The sequence below is a fragment of the Micropterus dolomieu genome, linkage group LG11 (genome assembly GCF_021292245.1).
Source record: "Micropterus dolomieu isolate WLL.071019.BEF.003 ecotype Adirondacks linkage group LG11, ASM2129224v1, whole genome shotgun sequence".
NCBI lineage: Eukaryota > Metazoa > Chordata > Actinopteri > Centrarchiformes > Centrarchidae > Micropterus > Micropterus dolomieu.
In genome coordinates this window covers 11,721,211-11,742,209 of record NC_060160.1, presented here as the reverse complement: position 1 = coordinate 11,742,209, position 20,999 = coordinate 11,721,211, and the positions used below count along the sequence as shown (strand labels likewise).

The window sequence follows — 20,999 nt, the reverse complement described above, 5'->3', positions numbered from 1 at the left end:
AATTCTAAAATGGTTTTAAAAAACATTTCTGGATTTAAACTGCAAATCTATGATAACGTCCATCCAATCCACAACTGTATTTCAATTTTGTGTTTCTCTGATAAAAGCACATCTTTTAATTTATGTTCAAATTCAACAGATGGAAGTTACTTACTTACTAAGTTAGTTACTTAGTTTTCTTACTTACTTTCTGAGAAGTGGAGGTATAAAGCTCTTAAGTAAATAGGTGACATAAGTTGAACACAATAAATCATAATGACATGAATGCCAAGGCTGGAAAAATTTAATAAAATAAGGCAAAGCATTCCGCCTTTAATCCTTCTGTGCAATTGGAAAGTTTTTTTATTTAACAAGATTAAAACAGAAATAATAGGAACAAAATCTTGAGAAAAAAACCCAAAAAAAACCTATGTTTTCAATTGCTTCGTTGTTGTGAGTATACATGCTATTTTGCAATGGTCAGTTTACTATATTTTGAAAACTAGAAAGGCAGGTTACAGTAAGCAAAGTAGGCCCTTTAAGTACCAACACCAATTTCAAATGGATTACGCATAAAGGAATGATGTATAAAAGGAGGAAAATCGACATCACAGGGGCCTAAAGACAGTTGTGCAGTTCCTGCTGCATGATAAACCCCCGCCACAGTTTAATTAATGCAAATCTTGACATTATCCCAAGCAGCGTAATGAAACTACAGCAGAGGTTCAGATGGGGGCACCTCCCCCCGGCACTCCCGACACACACCTATTACTTCTCAATAGCCTTTTATCCAATCACTTTTCTCCACATTCTCTCTGCAGTTATTCCCTATACAATTAATTCTGCCTTTCAATGGTCACTCCCAAACCTTTGTCTGTAATCTGTAATTTTGCCTCTTTCCCAATACCACTCCCTCCCCATGAAATATATACTGTATATACACCCTACTGTACACGCCAGTCATTATATCATAGTCTTTCAAGCATCACAATGCTGCTTCCTCCCCACCACCACCGGCATCTTTGATTTGATTAGCATCGGCAGTCATAGGCCGTCTTCATTTTGACCTACATAAACTTAATTGCACCATAACTCAATTGTTAATGTAAAACATATGATCCATTGCGGAGGTTTACAACAAATGATCCTATTACAAACAGAACTACAGCTGATGAACTTGTCCTACAGATACTCTCGCTTTCTTTGGAGTGAGGTGGACGTGAAGCCTGAATGACTCCTTCAACCCCTTGGTTAACCACTCAGAAAAGCAAGGAGAGACTCTGCCCCTGACATTTTTTCATGAGGGAAAAGACTTGACCTTTCTTGCTCAGGCCTTTAGTTTAGTCACAGTGCCTTGCTGTAGCATTTTTAACCAGCATGACAAAGGGCACAAAATGAGGACAAACATGGACATCCTGTCCTGAATGTACCACTGAATCGTTCCAATACTGACGGATAAACAGCTACTAGGTATTCAGGAACAGCCTACTCTCAGTGGCTTTAATCAGCAGATAAATGTCAGCATCACACAATGCATTAAACAGCCATAATTCCCATCATTATAGCCTTGCCTAAGCTTAAATGTTAATTTGTGAAATGCTATACAGAAGTACAGATTACTGAGGAAACTATTAGGGAAGAAGCACTCATTGCATCATTGCGCTGCCCTTGCACTGTCCATCAAAATGTGATTTACCTCTGCACAGTATTAGTCAGTGACTCTGTACACACAGTGACAGTGAGGGGCAAGGGCAATGAACATAACTCACATAACCTTTGGATGTAAACTTAAAATCCCCTTCAGCATGTGCTCAACCCCCACAGTGACAACACAAGCCAATGACCTTGTGCTCACTGAAAGCTCTGTGTTTGTAAATGTTAACTACAGTACATCCCTAACAATAACGATACAAGTCCCGGAAATCCCTGAGAGCCAGGAGCAGAGCCCTGAGTTCTGAAGGTAGGGGACAGACTTTTCAAAGAGTATCTACTGTATAGTACAGCGGTATTCCAGATGGGGGATACATCTTGGAGATCCTCTACCTCAACCTGACTACTTGTAGAACTCATCAATTGGACGTATTTGTTTAACTTAGCCCGTGGAACTTTGTATACCACCCTAATTTTGTGGAGGAACTCAAGACTTTATAGTAAGGGATATAACTTTTAATTTAGTCCAAGTAGTTTTGTAACACCGGCTTACCTCGTCTTAGTAGATGACCGTGGTGTGCAACAAATTCTTTCCTCATTCTGTTCAAATAGACCTTGCAACGGAAAATGACTGAATCTACAGCTTGGTCTTCTGCGATGAAAAAATATCAAAAGTCATAGTCAGCTTCAATGTTGGAAAACATGACAGAGTTTTAAAATTTGTCAAGAGGGGTTACCGTTGTTGGATTATTAAATCAGACGTTAAGTATTGAGGGTTTAGTTGTTTATAAATGTCATGCAAAAAACTGTGGGATTGGTTACTGTTTAATTATTCATCCATCCATTGATTGTAACCCTCACAGAGAGCATTTAGGTTAAGTACAGGGAGACGAGTTTTCCTAATATGCTGATGGTTTGAAAGCATCCACTAAGCTCACAGATTTAACATTTCGTTTAGAATGAAGTCACGAATCCACGCCACTGAGGTAGAAAAACTCAGGTGGGAATTGGGGTAATCAGGATAAAAGTGTGGCCAGCGGACCAAGTTGGCACTGATAACAAGGCAATTCCAAATCAGCTGCTTTTATCCCTAGACCAATTACATGCCCCATCAAGGACCAAAAACATGCGGTTGTGAATCTACTCCATTCGGCACATAAGCACCAGTAACAAGGCACATGAATATGGACAGAGATGTAAAGGATGCGGGAAAGAAAGCAATCCAGAAATTTAAAAAAATCTCTCCTGAATTTTATTTATATGATTTTGCATCACAATATCAACTCCTCTAGCCCTAATTACATTGCGACTCAGGATGATACTGCCTGATGATAAAATGTTGACAATGGCAGTATTCTTCCTTTTAGAGTACTTAATAATGGTAGTTACTGTATTAATATACACGTCTTGATTCATCGTTCTGTATAAATAAAATGTGACAGTGTATAACCAGAATTATGTGCATTACCTAGCTACCTTTTGTGTTTTTCCGGACAATTCTGCAGATAAGAGTCTCCTACAGTTATGGTCCCACACCTGAGCAGCGTCATGATTTTTGTTTTGCACTGGTGTGAGACTTAAACTGGAGTCGACAGAGGTGGCAGCAGGCTGGCATCCTCTCCGTTCCTCCTGTCATAATGTGCGTAGTGAACTGTCAACTTTTTCATCACACGCACACACTCTGCAGTTAAGACAGTGCTACAAGATGTAATTTTCAGATCTATCGGAGGTGTGTGGTTGATTTAGAACATTTGCACTGCATCCTCCATCTAAAGAAAACCCGGGTTCAGTGCTCTTCAGGTCATCACTACTTTCCACCTACACATACATAGACTATAATATGCACCCGGGTCAGTTTAAGTGAGTTAAATATAGATATGGCTTTCAGAGTAGGAGGGAGGTCAAGGCAACTGCTCATTGATGGTAAGGTTTTACCATCAATGAGCAGATAGAGGGTTCCCACACACATGGAATAAGAGGAGCAAAGGAAAATTCACAGTATGTATAGAGTCTTTATACACATATTTCACAGTTTCACTTCTCTGCTATGTACTTTATGTTCTATTATACTAATAACACTGTTTTTTGCATCATGAGTGAAAGCTTTCACTAAGCACATGTTTCAACATTCATTCTGTGACTTGCTGACAGTAAGATTTTATTTGTAGTTTAACACAGTCTGAAGTTCAAAAACATCTATTTGTGGTAATTGGTGATTCTTGGTAGATGGGGTCCATCTGTAACAATGCAGGAGGATGTGTTTCCATAAATAATTCCATCAATAACATAACAAGGTGAATGGTTACTCAAAGATGAGGCTTGGGGGTAAACAGATCAATATCTGATTAAACCGCTGAAAATGCTGCATTCTCTACTGGGCTTCACTGTAGAGGAAACCAACACCAGAACTCTTCCCCCTCCTGGGTAACACACAATTTGCAGCATGAAAATGACCAATTATGCAGTTTTAGATTTACATTTGACGCGTCTAAAATATTTGGTAATTGGTTATGTTTTGACTTGTTTGATCACTTATTAGTTGGGAATGAACGCTATTTTCAAAGGGAGAGGTTAGTTTTCAACTGTAGTTCCATAGTCCCACAGATTTAATATCAGTGTCAAAAATAATTACAGGACTGTTATAGCTCTTACTTGTGTTGATGTTTAATGTTATCATGAAGGGTGGAAACCAATTGAAAGAAATGAGTCTCACACACACAATGAAATGTGTCAACATCACATAAATTAGGGACAATTATTATTAAGTGTTTAGTGCTTTAAACCAGTTCATCTGTGTCAGATGCTTTGAGTCCCTGTTGATGCATTTTGTTGGACATCCTCATTGACCTTAATAACAGATGCTGTGTACAAGGAATAAGCATGCATTTTCATACACAGCAGATGCTGGTTGTCATCATGCATAATCAGATTCAGACTGGTTTATAGCACAGGACGACAGCAGCGAGTCTGGCATTGAGAGCCACTGTGTTCTGAACAAAAATATTAACAAAGGACAGTTAACAGTGTAGTTTTTTGTCTTACCCCCGAGTAGTTTGGACTGGCAGTTGACGAACTCTGGTTTCCGCGCTGAGCTGTAACGCTGGCAAGTATGGTAAAGAATCTGGATGAAGGTGCACTTCTCTCCTGCTGAACCAGCAACCCACTGGTCAAAAGCATTTTCGAACATCAGGTCGAACTCTGGACAGTCCTTGGAGAGAATACCAGTAAGAGTGAGACACGAGTGAGAGGTGAGTGTGTATCTTCAGAGAAAGAAAACTAAGATCTATTATCAGCGGGAAAAGGGGACACATTTTGTATCAGCAATACTCATTTTAACCCATAAGATTTCCCCTGCATATATTAACTACGTAAATAAATAGCAGTGTCTGAAGGGGACTAATAATGACATACTTTGTTCGGGTCAATGCCGTTGACCTGCCGTAGCTGGTCCATTGTCCACTGTGACCTTTTTACGAAGGCAGAAGATCCTTGGAACTGCTTCACCTTAGTGATGGATAAGTGGGACGGTTTCTTATTTGTCACTGTGGAAACAAATACAATAACACGCACCAGATAAGATTGTTGCATTATCAACACCAACATTCAATACCATTATATGGGGTTTCTGTGCAGACGCTATGGTTCTTACATTGGGAGAAAGTTCCGATTAGGATAAATGGACAGTTCAGATCAAAAGATGATGAATATTACAGTCAAGCACTAGCTTCCTTTTGTGGGTGGTAGAAACAAAGGGATCCATTAACAATGGACATTTCACCTCTGGAGCCAATAGCAACAGATTTCCAAAGAAACAAATTTCCTATGAGAAGACACAGCCCAACCATGAACACACAAACCCTGTTAACATGGATTTGCCAAACTGTGCGCAATACTCTTAAATACAGCATATGTGGAATGAGTTTCTGTTGTGCTCCAGCTACATAAAGAACATTTTCCCACACTACTGGTTTGAAAAACATAACATGTCGTTATATTGTTCATGTCAAAGTATAAATTGCTGAGTATTTGTTTCCTGTACTTTGGTATGAGGCCAATGTCCTATAAGCTAACAAAGTGTAACATATATGAATCTCTAACTAAGGTGTTTTAAGGTACCAAAACTTCACTGATGTTTGACCCCCTGTCTAATAACACCACATTTTGGCCTCACTCACCTCAGCATTACAGTGCTGTACTTTCACCTCTGTTCCAATGGATTTCTGGGTTTGACCTTTCCCATACAGAGATCAAAACCATCACATTTACTGATCATCGAAGCTCACAGTTCCATCGTGTGTCTGGACAGCTTGATATGTGTTTGTGTGTGTGGCTGGATAGTGAAATCCTATTACATCTCAGGGGAAACATGCTCCTGAGTTGCTTTTTTAACCCTGGCAGTGAACCTCTGCTTCCGCTCTCCCACATTTGCCATTGTGTCATCTCAGGTCACTTTTGGGTCACTTTCACTGCTGTTGCTCTTTACTCTGCTTCTCAACTCCATAAAATACTAGCATCCATGCTGGTTGCCATGTTACACTTTGCCTGTTTAGGTTTGCTTTGTGAAAGAACTACTGCACCTTTCTCTGGGAATTATTTTGAAAATATAGGTAGGGCTGAATGTTACATCAGGTGATACATCAGTATGCAAACTCCCCAGAGAGGAGGGATGTTTGGATATGTTGGAATATGTTTGTGAATCCATTTAGACAGCTGCAGTTAATACTTGAGGTTGCTGGCCCGAGGTTGCAGGGTGGACAGAGGCAGACAGATCCAATCCAATCCAAGCAGACTGGCAGTCATTTATTTCTAATCTTTTCTTTGAGAATTTATTTTTATTCAAACAAACAGCCACAGCCACGACAAAGAAATGAATGAGTGATCAGATCTGTCTTGGGTCACACAGAAGGCTAATAGAAGAAGAAAAATTGCATAAACAGGACATACCACTGGATGTAATGAACCAGTGTGTTGAAGGGTAGGAGTCTAGCAACTCAGGTCATCCACTTCACAGCAAGAATAATTTGTCTTTGAGCCACAGATGTGGCAGATGATAGATTAAAACACAGAACCGCTACTTTCCACAAACTGATAAAGTAGAAATAGGTTTTTGTTGCTCTCGCTTGGTAAGTGAAGGACTGGTAGCGGAGAGATAAAAGACTGACACAAGTACAGTATGAATTCAACTAGAAACCATTTTTCTCCTGCTTCCATCTTACCTACCAGAATCGCCCTATACGGTACGGGGCTGGAACTAATGATAATCAATTAATCTGATGATATTTTTTTAATTAACTGAATATGCTTGGTCTATAAAATATCACACAATAGCGACAAATGCCCATCACAGGTTTCTACAGCCCAAGGTTATGTCTTCAAATGACTTGTTTCACCTGACAACAGTCTATACTATTCAACATAACAGATGGGGGAAAAAAGCATGATAATCATAGTAATGAAGTGTGACCACTGAGCCTGAGAGGCTTTGACTGATACATTAGCATCTTCACACTGTCATATCACAAGCTCGGCGGTGAGCCTGCAACAGTTGTATAACACTGGACAAATGGCATGAAACACAATAAATGCATATTAAATGACACGTTGCTCACATGGGAAAGAAATTTTACTGCATGTTCTGGCACAATCAGGTGGCACTGTTTGGCTATTTATCTTTTTAATAAAACTACGACATTACTCTGACACCCAACTAGTGAATACATTGGTAAATATGTGAAAGAGACCTCGTCTCAACGCCATGGAGCTAAATCTTCAAATCAAACAAAAAAAAAAAAATCATTTTCATATTCAGCTGTTGACCCCTGCATATTAAACAATTACTGAAAGTTTGAGGAGCTGGCTTTATTGAAACCGAAATTAAGGAGAGGACTGTGAGAGAATGTATACTCAAGCCATTCTACAAAAATTAAACCTCAAAGTTCAGTGAGCTTGAACTCTCGCACTAAGAGTAGATAAAAAGATGGATGTAGACACATTTTCCCTTCCTGCACATGAACTGGTGGAAGTGGATTGAATATGAAACTCTAATGTGACACACTTCCCTGACATGCTTCACATTTACAAAGCAAATATAATAATTGCAGTCACACCCTAAAACACAATGTTACAGCGCAGTATACTTTATGGGAATGAGTACCACTTGGCTATATAATATATCTACAAACAAAGACCACAACTACTAAGAAGCTGCCAAAGCCATTGTTTCCATGGGCTTTCAGAGGAAGGCCATGCTGGGGTTCCTATCCTGCTCCTTTCTCATGCTCTGATGGTGACATGCGCTCACTTCCTCGGGTGGATCAGTCCCTTGTTGTGCTTGGCTATGCGCGAGCGCTGCCGCCTGAAGGGAAACTCATACTGTACCATTCACAGACTGCGGACATCACAGAGGAAACATTCTCAGGATCAGCTTTCCACAAGGAAATATTATCAAAGCCATGGTTGTTTAGAGAAATATGAGGACCAGGAGGAGTTTTATCTAAAGCAGTAATGACATAAATGATCATGTGAGAAGTGTGCAGGTTGTCAGTTATGAATACATTCAGGTATTTGTGGAAATCTTGATTGCAGCACTATGAAAACATACATTATCTAGTACAACCAATGCCAAGGCAAGTACGACAGAACAAGGGTATTCATGCAAAATATTGGAGCCGCCAACACCATGAAAGTTAACAGGATATGGAGGACCACCCACAAGAGCATAACATTATTAACTTACTCTCCCTTATATAATACAACTTAATTCTCGTGTCAACACTGATGCATCTCAAAAATCCCCTTCCACAAGCCAGAAATATGATATACATCAACATTTTAGGCCATCCGAGAGCGATGTATGAAAATCCAAAACCACAGAATAACAAAAGATCCCATCAGCTATGGAACATGTAACTGTACAGTCAGGGAGGCACCATGCTGCCTTTGGAATGACTGGTTGTTCCAAGATTCACCCACTACGAAGAAGTGAAGTAACTAATTTACAAGAGAAAGATGTACACAAAGCTGACACGCCAGCCAACATTAGCTGCCATTTTCACTGGATTGCATACAGTGTATGTGCGTGATCAGTACAGCAGCCTCTTCTTATAAAACATTTTTGAGTTTCTATAGGTGGCAATCTTTGCAGTTATTTTGGCAGCGTCTGTGCTGAAAACAATTGTATACATCCAAAACCAGCAGTGAAACAATTTTACTTAAAACTTATATTTCCAGGGTGACGAATGGCATGTTTTAAATCTATAACTGATTTGCACATGTATAGAAAGTTATTATTTCCTTTATAACACACTGAGAATTTTTGATGTCTGTAAGCATCATTAAATATGATAACAGCTATGTTACTGCATACTGTGTTATCTGTCATTGTCCGTTTATACACCTGTTATGGATGCTGCACAGGGTTCAAATAAAGTGCTACCAAACATGCCTCTTTTGCTGCTACAAAAAAAGAAAGGTCATTCCCGTGCGTAAGATGATATTTAGCAGCAAGAATTATCTGACTTTAGGTGTCTAGGATGGCAAATATGAAAACTTTAGTAAGCTGTTTATCGGAAATCTGTGGTTGTGTTGCTAAACAGATCTCCATTGATATTACAATTTCTGTTTACAGTTCAAGATTACACTATTTATTCTGTCTAGTTTAAAAGATTAAATGTATGTTTTTAATCATTTGACTCCCATCTGTCCTACTTCAAAGAAGCACTTCACAGTCTCCATCTCAACTAGGTTCTCTCGACAAATCAGGGCCCTTCAGTAAGCAGTCAATTGGCTCTATGCTCTGACATAAAGGAGACACGGTTGCCATGAGGATCTCATTTGCATGGCACAAAAGACACCTGAGCAGGAACTGGCACCTGGCCAGGTTCATACAGGGATGGCAAGCTAGGACGGTTCACATGCAGTTTTGACTCTAGGCTGGATCCCAGTTACCAGAAGTCATTCGGAAATCATTTAGACAGTAGGAAATGCTAATGGAAAAAGTGCTGGGCTACAAAGTACTGTGTACTGTCAGTTTGTTTGGCTTGGCTGAGGGCCAGACATGACCTAAAGGGATTGATCACATGTACATAGAAAAGCTAAACAGATGCATCCATATGAATCATCATTATCAGCTTTATGAAACATTATGATTCTATAAAAGCAGGCAACTCAAATGTTGCCGTTTGAAGACAAAGAGAGAAACACACAAGTCAAAACAAAACATACATTAATGTCAGTATTAGTGTCTTTAGCTTATTTCAAAACAAGAAAGCATGCATGACCCAGTGCAAGTTCAGAAAAGTTCAGATGTGCGCATGTGACTGAGAAAAAGACAGAATAATTTGTTTCTCACTTTAAACCATTGAGAGGCAGTATTAATTTAGTCAAACTACATAGATGATATGTACTGCATACATCACGCCCCCATCTCTCGAGGTAAAAACAACAACCTGAAATAACAGTCCACTGTATTTATGGATATGAGAATGGTTTAGTACCTTGGTAGCAAAGACACCATCTTGTAAGGGAAATATTCAAACTGTTTACCTTAAGGGTTGAAATTTTGCTACTTGTTTGAGCTGTTGTCTGAGGGCACGTCTAACACTTTTCTCGGTCTGGGTCTATGATTACAGGTCTATTTTAACGCTGCCCCCACTATGCTTGAGCTGGAACACGCTGTTATCTTCAGAAAGAAGCTGTCACTGGAATGAACCACTGCACTGACTAGACTAGCTGCGATACACCAGAACAAAGGCCTCTACAGTCTATTCATGGGTGCGAAAAGACAGTGGTCGCTGTGTTCAGGGCCTCCTCAGACAGGATTTGTGTTGAGGCAGTGGCAAGGTACCAATAGTAAAAGGGAGTGCATATATCATAGTGAATAATAGCTACAGAATAGAGATCAGCTTCGTTCAACCCTTGGTAAGGGACAAGTTACTCTCACAACAGATACAGACACCATTAGCTTAACACAACAACATAGTAACAATGGAGCAGTGCACAGTTGTACGTCCTCATACAACAATGAAACATTTATAAAAGACTGTAACAAAGCAGCTGTGTTAAATCTGAGTTACTATAAAAGTTGTTTGACTGAAAACTACATCATTCACATTAATCTGAAACGCCTACATATATTAATTTCATGAAAGGAGCAAGCAGTAAACTGTGACAATTCGACTTTCACTTTATTTGCGGTGAACCTTTAAATGACATGTTTTTTCCATTTTTCTGAAAAAAATAAAAATATCTTTGGAATATTTGATGAATGCAGTTGTCGGTCACAGCTGACTGGCAACTGAGCAATAAGCTCCAAGCAAAAGTTCCTCATACGAACTTTTGTGTGTTATGCCATCTTGGAGTGTGTTTGTATTTTAAGCCACTGTTTTTCTGAATTTTGTAACTAATAACCCCTAAAACAGTGATGGTAGGTGATAGATGGCCAGATTACTTTGATAGCTGCAAAAAAAATTAAAATGATAGCGGCTGGTGCTGAAATAGATCTCAGTCACGATAGCAAAAGTTAGTCACATAATCACTTCCTCTTAAGTGATTGTGCCTACAAAATAAAAACGCAAGAACACTTTTGCAGCAGTACTTTATATCGTATCACAAGCTTTTACTTTGAAAAGTTCTGAAGGAAATAAAAAAGAGTCTCCGGCTTGTTCAACACACCTCTGAAAAGGTCATTAGAAAATGTGTGATGGCGCATTCCCCTAACTGAGAAAAGCAGGAATTTCCTCTGCCTGGAGATACTGGGGACACAAAAATAAGCGTCCATAGGTTGATGTGGACCAATCCTTGGGATATACACACACCTGCAAATGCTTAATTGTGATGTGTAGTACGATCTATTCACAATCAATTTGTTGAAAAAGAAGAAAAAAATAATAGCGGCAAGAGGGGACTGAACACACAACCCTCCAAACGGGAGTCCTGTGCACTACCAACTGAGCTAATCACACACACAGAATATGTTGGAATATAAATGGCCAATTTATGATGTTCTGGCCCGCCATCTATTGAAAACAATTTGGCCCGATGCCAGACTTATTTGCCAATCCCGTCCCCAAAAAAACAACAATCATGCACCACTGCTAACAGCTGTAAACCTTGATAGTGGGAATATGCATAGGGTACTGCTAATGGCTATTCAAATGGCTAGCTACACCACCAGGAGACTAGGGATTATTGTTGAAAAAGAAACGTCATTTTCACATTAAATAAAACCAAATTTCCATGTTTGCATTTTAATTACACAAACTGTGATTGGCAAAGCACTGACATAACCTCAGTCCGCATCATGTTCAAACCATATGTTTCAAAATAAAACTAGTTAATGTCTTTTAGGATCTTTTGAAAGTCAAGCCACTCCTTTCATCTGAGCTCCTTTAAACAAGCAAGAATTCATAACCCAAATGAGCTTTTTAAGACATAGCTGACTTTTGCCTCCAGTCACATCTGTTATCCATCCAATTATAACACTCACCCAAGGACAACACATTAAAAGGATTCTGGAGGCTTGACAAATCATGTGCGTCAGCTGACCAAAATGAAAACTCTCATTTGAGGGACTAGAGCTTATTAAAGTTAAGTTCAAATCAAAGCAGAAATGATTAAATTAAAAAAATGTGGCTAAATGGAAACATATAACACATTTAATTTAATTCAATAAACAGGTATAGGGTGTATAGTATATTTTTAAAAAGTATGTGGTATTTCTTTAATTTAGCTAACCTGTCAGTCACACACCACCACAACAAGAGTTACTCTAAATAACATACTTCATATGAGTGAGAAAAAAAAACCCACGTTGAAACAAATCATTTCTGTACAAAAAGTAACAGATATGTCAACACCATGTATTGTAATCTAAATAAATCTGTTGAGATCACAGTTACACCAAACATGACTTGGATTTAATCATAAACTTTCACCTTAGCTACTGAACTCTAACACGGGAATGACAGCAACACTGTGGTTATAGGGTGATGAGATGCCCTGTTGACAGCTTATGATACAGTGCAAACACGCTCTCCGATCACTGTCACATTTTCCCTTGATGTCTGAGGTGCAGAGTGCAGCTCAAGGAGTTGATTAATGGAGTAACATGAAGAGTTATCACAGCAAAATAATCAGAGCTGCAGTTAGTGAGGAGAAGATGAAAAAGAAAAACTGTGCATGAAGGTCAGGTGGGAGATAAGGTTAAAGAGGACAGAAGCTCGGGTAAAGAATGGCTAGAGCGTTTGTTGAACCAGCTGGCTCAGTGAAGGCTTCAACCTCCCCATTAGTTGTGAAGGTCACCAAAAATTGCCTAATGACAAACTCACCACCTGTTAGAATTGTGTTATTTAGCAATTCACAGGACTAAAACAAATTCAAGAGCACAAAAATGCAAGATTCTTTTTGTCTTATAGCAAGTGATAAATGGTTTCAGATCTACAGTATGTCAGACGTAGATTACATTTAATCATGATGAAGGACAAGCAATACATCTTAGAAACCTATTAAGAGAAACCAAGGAAAAACATCATCAAATACAGAGGCAAAGAAAACAATCACAGTCTCTACAGAGGCCGTTTATTGTGTTTCTCTTTCTCATCTTGCTTCCTGCTCCTGTGCACATCTAGGGAGGAAACACAAGGTCTCTTGGGAGGCCTATATTTCACATTAGGATCCCCTGAGCTCGTCCATCACCCAGTGCTCCATGGACTACTTAATAACTCAGCTATTCAGGCTAGGCCTCAACCCACATAGTAGACATTCCTCTAGAGCCGGAGCACATGGATACAAGGAAATATTTAATTACACTGGGGCACCATCCTGAGGCTTCTCCCCTACTGTGATGCAATGGGACAATCATGGCTGCCCAACTGGCCATGAAAAATCTGAACCGATTGAGTTTCCACATGACTCCAATAGGCTCAAAGCTAAAAAACTATGTTTGTTTACTGGCTGGCCTTTCTGAATTTCTATATTCTACTTCACTACAATAAAAAGTAAGAAATGAACACAATGATAAGTAAACACAGTTAAATTAGAAAGATAATTATAGATTAGTTAGAGAGTGAGAAAGAGGTGGTGTCAGGTCATTAAATTTTGCATTACATAATGTCAGCCCAGTGTGGAAAGAGATGAAACGCATACAAAACATCTTGTATGTGCCAAATCTCTGGTGAGTGTTAATACACGAAGACCTCATAACAACCTAATCTGGATATTATCAAGCGATAGCATGTGTTGGTATTTCAAAAAGTCAAAACAAAGCGCATTCCTCAACACTTACTTCTTCAGGATGACCTAAACTGATGTGCCTGGAACAGAGAACCTTAAACCAAAAACAACCTCTGTGTCAAGCCTGGGTCACATAGTATTAGAAAGAAATGATTAGTGACAACCTGTTTGTGTGCCCAAGATGGATAGGGCTTTTAGATCGTCCAGATAAAGACAAATATGTTGTTCATCACAGAAGCATACTGTACACTCACTGTCTTACTTCTAAAACATCTCTAAAGGAAATCTTTCAAAACTGCTTGTTCATTTTGTCATTCCTGATTTAAAATTAAATCCAACCTGCAGTAATTTTATCCCTCATGGTCACTTTGGACATACAGGAGTATGTATCTCTTTGTCTAGGTGGTCTGGCTTTTGGTGCTGGGATGTTAGCAATCTAGGAATTCAAATCTACTATCCTTCTACCCTACTAATTTATCTATTATCCCAATATCTGACAATTGTTCACAGCCATTACTGAAATGTCTGGTGGAGTTGGATTGAATACTGGTGAGTCATTCCAGTGAATTCTACCTTAAAACCCTAAAAAGTGAAATCAAATGAGGAATCAAAGCACTACAGTTCAGGCTTGGTTCCAGTTCTCATTTCCTGGCCCATCTGTTCTGTTGATGATGATGAGGTTTAGTGAAGCACCCTCTGTACCGAATATGGAAGGAGAGGCACGGAGATTATTATAGCACAACTCACTTCAACTATCCAAGAATACATACAGCTTATAGAATAAGACAGCTTTAAAAAAACAGACACGTTTCTCTTAGGTAAATTCAGAAAAAGATATTTTTGGGACTACAATAGCAGAAGGCATTTTTTGAATAGCAAAGACAATGACTGCACCATGTAGTACTCTGCTGCAGGGCACTTTGTTCTTTCAGCTTTGATACATCTACTTTTCATAAGATTAAGGCTTTAAAAAAGTATTGGCATTTGTTTGTTGTTTCTGTTTCAAAGGACGTGCTGCAGCTTTTGTTGATGGGGAAAACATATCTTATTATGTATTGAAAATACAGTTACATCTTATAGTTACGAGTGTCCGCTATTGCGTGCGTGCGTGCGTGCGTTAATAAACAGTATGTCAGGGATCGGGTGAGGGTTAGGTTCAGAATTCCTACAAAGTACTGAATTCAGACCGGATTGGAACACCACCTGAAATGTTTTCTCGGGATTACAGAGCGAGGTCAATATTTCATGTAGAGTAAATACAAGTTCACCCAGTAGAAAATCTAAATCTATAAGACATCTTTGAGTCCCCTGCTCCATGAGCAGCATGGACGAATATGATCATCTGAATGTTTAAACAGTGACCTCCAACTCATCCTTCGTAACAAAAGCTCACAGCGGCAGACAATCTTAAGAAACTCCTCCAGAACACACTATCAAGGTCATGAAGATGAGCCAACTGAGCCACAAATGACGTTTAAAAAAATCCCTTTGCACAGAACAGACGGCTCCATTATGTATGCTCCTTAAGGAACAACAAAGCCCAGGAGTTATCATAATAGCATTTTTAATTCCAGCAACCTGGATTGTTTCCTCTACACCAACTGTAGCTACACAGCTAAAATACTATATGACTATAATAGGAGCCCAGGGGATGTCATTTTACGCCTCTGCTGGATAGATGTTTCTCCTCATAGCAGTCTCGCATTTGCTGTCCACAATAGTTATTTAAAAGATAATACAGATGGCAACCTGATCTAAAAAATGACTCAGTGCTGACATATGTGTGTAATAAAAGGGACTGTAAGAACCATGTGTACCGTATTAAACAGGAAATTGATGATTAACTGAGGGGTAGTTCCGAAAATGATTTGTTCAGTAGTAAAATCTAGTAAATGGTAGGTATCGCAAATATGAGGGTCACACAATTCACTTAATTTACAACGTTATAAACACTACTAAACCAGGATGTCCATCTCCTTTTGCATTTAAACTTGTTTTAAATCCATTAGTCCTGTTCTCAGGAACATTTGGTCAAAACAGGAGAGGGGAGGGGGATGAATAATTCAGTACTCATTACAAAAGGGGTCATGGGAAAGAACAAAGAGAGGGTGATCTGGCCACATAAACATATACAATTGTACATTGGAAACACATTTGTGCAGTGATATACATAACAAGGGTTCAGTGTGACACACAGCTTGTGTAACAAAACCTGGACCTGAATTATGGAGTTTATGACTGTCACAGAAGATGTAGCTAAAGAATAAATGCAGTCTACAACCTGTGTCTGTGACCAAACAGTACTTTAAATCTAAACAAGATATCTGGTTAACTGAGTCTCACTGGGTTACACTTTATCTGTGTATTAATGTGATCTTGTGTAATGTAGTGAGGTATGGTTTTGAGCTATTGAAGAGAGTACATTAAGCAGATAAAATGAATGACCCTAAAAGAGGGAAATATTGAAGAAGCAATATATTTGTTGACAGTGTTAACAATAACAAGCCTGAAAATAAGATCAATACTTTCTTTAGGTGTCCAATTAGGCCCGCTGGCTCACTCAGTGGATATTTATGTTGGTATTCAGTCACTCCTCTAATTAGGGACATCTGTGTGGCTGATTTACCAAACTTCCATTTCATTTTCAAGAACTTCAAGAACACATTCCTTAAAGACAAAGTTGCCAACAAACACAAATAGATAAGATACAGGAATCTGGTACAGTTCGACGACCACACTTTACCGCACTACATCGTAATGCTTTTTTCAAATGAACAGATGATCAGGCATTTTGGGAAATACACTTTGCTGTAGTAGCTAGATGAGAAGGCCACTATTAATTTCATCTCTGCACATCTAGTACAGAGGCACTGTAGCTTGGGGATGGTCAAGCTTAGCAAAAACTGTCTGAAGTAGCTTAAAAATGTCATATTTACACATCTTATCTTAATAATGTATGACGTTTCTAGAAAAATAGACAGCAGTTGTTGTTTGAGCTTTACCAACAAACATAGAGTATGGTCTAGACCTGCTCTTTTATGAAAAGCGCTGTGAGATAACTGTTGTTGTGATTTGGCGCTATATAAATAAAATTTAATTAAATTGAACCAACAACAGCTCGGCCAAAAGCACTGCATGGTAAACTTGGTTGTATAGGCACTAGTTTTTTTAACGGCAGTTTTGGATTTGCTGGAGGGTAGGTGTTTACCCCGTTCATATCTTTGAGCTAAGCATTGTTAAACACATCCTGAAACTATCTCTGTATAGCATGCATAGTAATGAAACTGATATTCATCCTTGCAAACAAGCATATTTCCCAAAAAATCATGAAGTTTCCTGTAATGTGCCATACTTTGAGCTTAAGCTCATCCCTAATGGATCACGAGGAGTTACAGTGTAATGACTGTATGACTCTGCGGAGAAAAGAGAGCAAATAAGTCCCCTGGGGTCTCTTCATACACCCACACACCCCCACACACATAACAACAGTGTCACTGAAGGGCACAGATGGCTCCTCTGCCAGGATGGATCACAAACATGCAGGAAAAGTTTCATTTGTTCCCTCAGTCAATGAGTTTCCATCTGGTCTTCCCATGAATTATGTTCCATGTAGCAGGAAAACAGCTGGGTGTTGTGAGAATCATATCAAACTATGATATTATTATTCTTTTCCTTCTATCTCTAGCATTGTGTTAAGCGTGCAAGAAATGAGAAGCTCAATTCAATTCTTCATTTTATCTTGCTAAACTAACTAAGAAGTAATATGAATAAATTAAAGAAAATGTTCAACAGATACACATGTTCCTCAGTGTATACAGTATGTGTGTGCTTGGCATCCCACTAGCGCACAGTGTGTACCAATACAGCACTGTCAGGGAGCCTACAGGGGTGTTAAGACATGCCCTTAATGTGAAATACCAGAGCAGAGCCCACCCAGTGCCTGACAGAGGAAGTCTCAACAGTATACCACTAGAGTCCCTGCAGTCTGCCGTCACCAGGCTGTTCAGCCACACAGCTGCCTGGAGAGACTGAGATGCCAACATGCCAGTCCACATCCTGTGTAACCTTTAAATCCTGATGAACAGTAAACTTTAAGTTGCCAACTGCCTGGTGTTGGCCTGAACACCTGCTACAAAAAAACTGTTTTTATTTTTTTATTTACTTTATTTCTGTTATTAATACAGCATTTCTGCAAGTGCAACTTTTATAAAACACTATATGATCCATATATAGATAATCCAAACATAAAATCTCTGCCCCTCTGCCGTTGGTATTTAGTGATTAAAATGTACACAATCCCAATTATAGAGCCTAAAGGCCACTGCCAATTACAGGTTTGAAGAGAGAGCAAAACCTGAAGAGTGTTCAACTATATACCAGGGCTGAAATGATTCTTTGATTAAATCGATTAATTTGATTACTAAAAAGCACTGACACAAATTCTTTGCATCAATGTTTAGTTTAATCCACATCGCGCTTATGCTGTGTGAACACGATGTGATCGTGATGTCACTGCAAAGTGGAGGAAGAGAGAGAAAATAGCAAGGGACGAAACAGAAAGTGTCTAAACTATGGGATAATTTTAAGATAAAACAACACTGTAATGTTACAGTCCGTCCACCTTAAAACGAAACTTATGTGGCCTAACGCAACAGCATGACGGCACCTGATCAGAAAGCACCCGGCGTTATGCTAGCGGACCACAAATGGTAACAGTAACAGCAACTTTAGCATTTAACTGAAATCTTGATTGATTGTTGAGTTGAAGGCTAGCTAAAGTAAGCCACAATCCTCAGCTGAAAATGTACACAAGTGCGTTTTCTGTTCTCCGCCGTGAGTTTGGGTTGTAACGTTACAGTCATGAGTTAACTGGGTGTCCAGGAGCTGCACCTTTATATAACTTGTATAACACTCGGGTGATGTTTGTGTTGGTTAAGCAGTTGTCTGGTTGTTGGTCTGTTGATGTTGCTGGTCTGATGTTTGCTGTATGACACACTATGAATTTCTGAACTGGGTTGCCAAGCAAAAGTAATTCTTAAACGATGCATCAATGAAATAATCTGAAGAAGTTCAAGTAGCTGCATGTTTCAGGATGCTGGCAAACTGTCTATTTTGTTTGTTTATGATGACATGACATTGCCAATTATGTTGTTTACATAAGGTTATTGAAATGTATTTAAATATTATATATATATATATATATATATAAAAAAATTTTAAATATAATATATGTTATTTATTTTAGTGATTCTGAGCTTGTAATTGATGTCTTGAAATTTAGCCCTATTTCTTGCATGCAATTATATGATTGGGAAAGTCAAACTGGGACCAATGTTGCTCTGCAAAATTAGTCATGAAGCTCTAAATCTCACTGATCTTTTCTCAACTTCTTTGATAACATTTAAATAAAAATTTAGGGACAACAATTGCGTTGTTATCCATCCGACAGTGTTGCAGGGCAATGCTGGACAGAAAATCCATGCATCTCAGAGTTTCATGATTCTTGCATTTTCAGATTAAGCAGAAGGACAGCAGGTTGAGAAGAATTTTCTAAAACTCTAAAGCTCATGAAACAGTTTCAAAATCCTTTGGCTTATCTAAAAATTGCATTGTCACCTTGCTCAAAACAAGGTTGTTTTTCTTACTTTGTGAAAAGTTGGTACTTTGATGAAAAAAGGTTTTCAACCAGACAGCAACAACAGCCAACTGAGCAAGGTATAATGAATGTGCGCCACACACAGCTGCACCCCCAGCTTTGTTAACTGAGAGTATGAGAAATGAGATAGGAGACGCACTGAAATGAGGAGGCATGGTATTTTAGTGAAAACTGAGTTTTAATGTTCACTTTGCCCTGGGAATCATCACAGCAAATGTGGTGATTCGTCCAGCAACCACAATTGAAATGCGAAATGAAAATATATATATCATAATATGATGCTCAAGAGAAAAGTAGATGCATTAGGATCCAAAGCTGTCCTGAGCTCCACCAACTACAAAATCTTATTTTCTTGCTAGTAAGTAACCAGTCTGGATTATTCATTCATGGTATCTGTCACTGAATTGAACACAGCGCCCACAGAGTCTTTGCAAAAACATGTGAAGCAGTGACTATATGGTTAATATTGGCTGACTGTTACAATAGGCAGATGTGTTGTAAACTACTACAGCATCTCAGGGTTGTGTTTCTTCAAGTTTATTTTAGATTCTTTCTAAGCCCTATAGGTCAAAAATGACTTAATGCAGTTCTGTCTCACCCGATCCTAGGACCTCATAGTGCTTCCCTTCCTGCATAGCTTCTGGCTCTGTGATTGGATTTCTCAGTGGCAGTCCTAAGAAAGGTGTGAGGTGGTGGGTGGGGAGCATATGGTGTTTTCTGTGTCCTGGTGAGGTTCACGCCAGGCAGCAACTTCCCTACAGGGAGTGTTGTAGATACAGAGAAGGACTCCAGCTGCTCCTCTGGGTGACCTTCATTACCACAATTAACATGCACGCCAGTCACAGGCACATGAGGCTGGGATGAATTCTGCACTAAAAGCATGGGCACAGAGAAGATGGGCGAGGGGCACGATGCAGCTGGCCACTGAGCAAAAGCTTAAAGAATGTTTAAGAAATGGGTTCATCAAAATTATAAGGAGGGAATCAAACTAATAAAATAATTGAATGCTTTTTTATGTTATACACTAAGTTATGTATCGACAAATTTATGCGGGACATAAAGAAATTATACACAACAATTTGTCATTGCCAAATTAACTAATATCCTACTTAAGACAAATAAGGCTGTGGTTGAGCATACATCAATACACAGGATATATTGTATTGCTATCCCTTGAGTGATCAGCAGCTAATACTGTTATGAGCTACAATGCAAATGGAATTGTAGAAAACACCAGGCTCCTCTGTCATTAATCTGTAACACTACAAGACAGTCAGATATATTTTCCACTTACCCACTTGAGCTTTCAGGCTAAGTGAGTCATTAGAGTTATCAAGTGGTCACGAGACTCAAGGCAAGACGGCTAAATTGCAGAACTGTGGTGTATATTTAATGTTATTGCAATATGAATTTTCACAATAAACATATTGCAAAGGACAAACCATATCAATGCGAAGACTCATAAAGCCGACAGCTCCTGGTC

At 39.0% G+C, this 20,999-nt stretch overlaps 1 protein-coding gene across 3 annotated transcripts in view; it reads right to left on the bottom strand.

Moving 5' to 3' along the window:
- The window catches only part of stxbp6 (syntaxin binding protein 6 (amisyn)), a 64,738-nt gene that overhangs the window by 5,985 nt on the left and 37,754 nt on the right, over window positions 1-20,999 (bottom strand). For all 3 annotated transcript variants that reach the window (XM_046063449.1, XM_046063448.1, XM_046063451.1), the window contains 2 exons: window positions 5,041-5,171; window positions 4,672-4,837 (listed from right to left, as the gene is read on the bottom strand). In XM_046063449.1, the coding sequence (XP_045919405.1) occupies window positions 4,672-4,837; window positions 5,041-5,082 (208 nt within the window). In that variant the 5' untranslated portion in view covers window positions 5,083-5,171. The remainder of the gene's footprint in view (window positions 1-4,671; window positions 4,838-5,040; window positions 5,172-20,999) is intronic.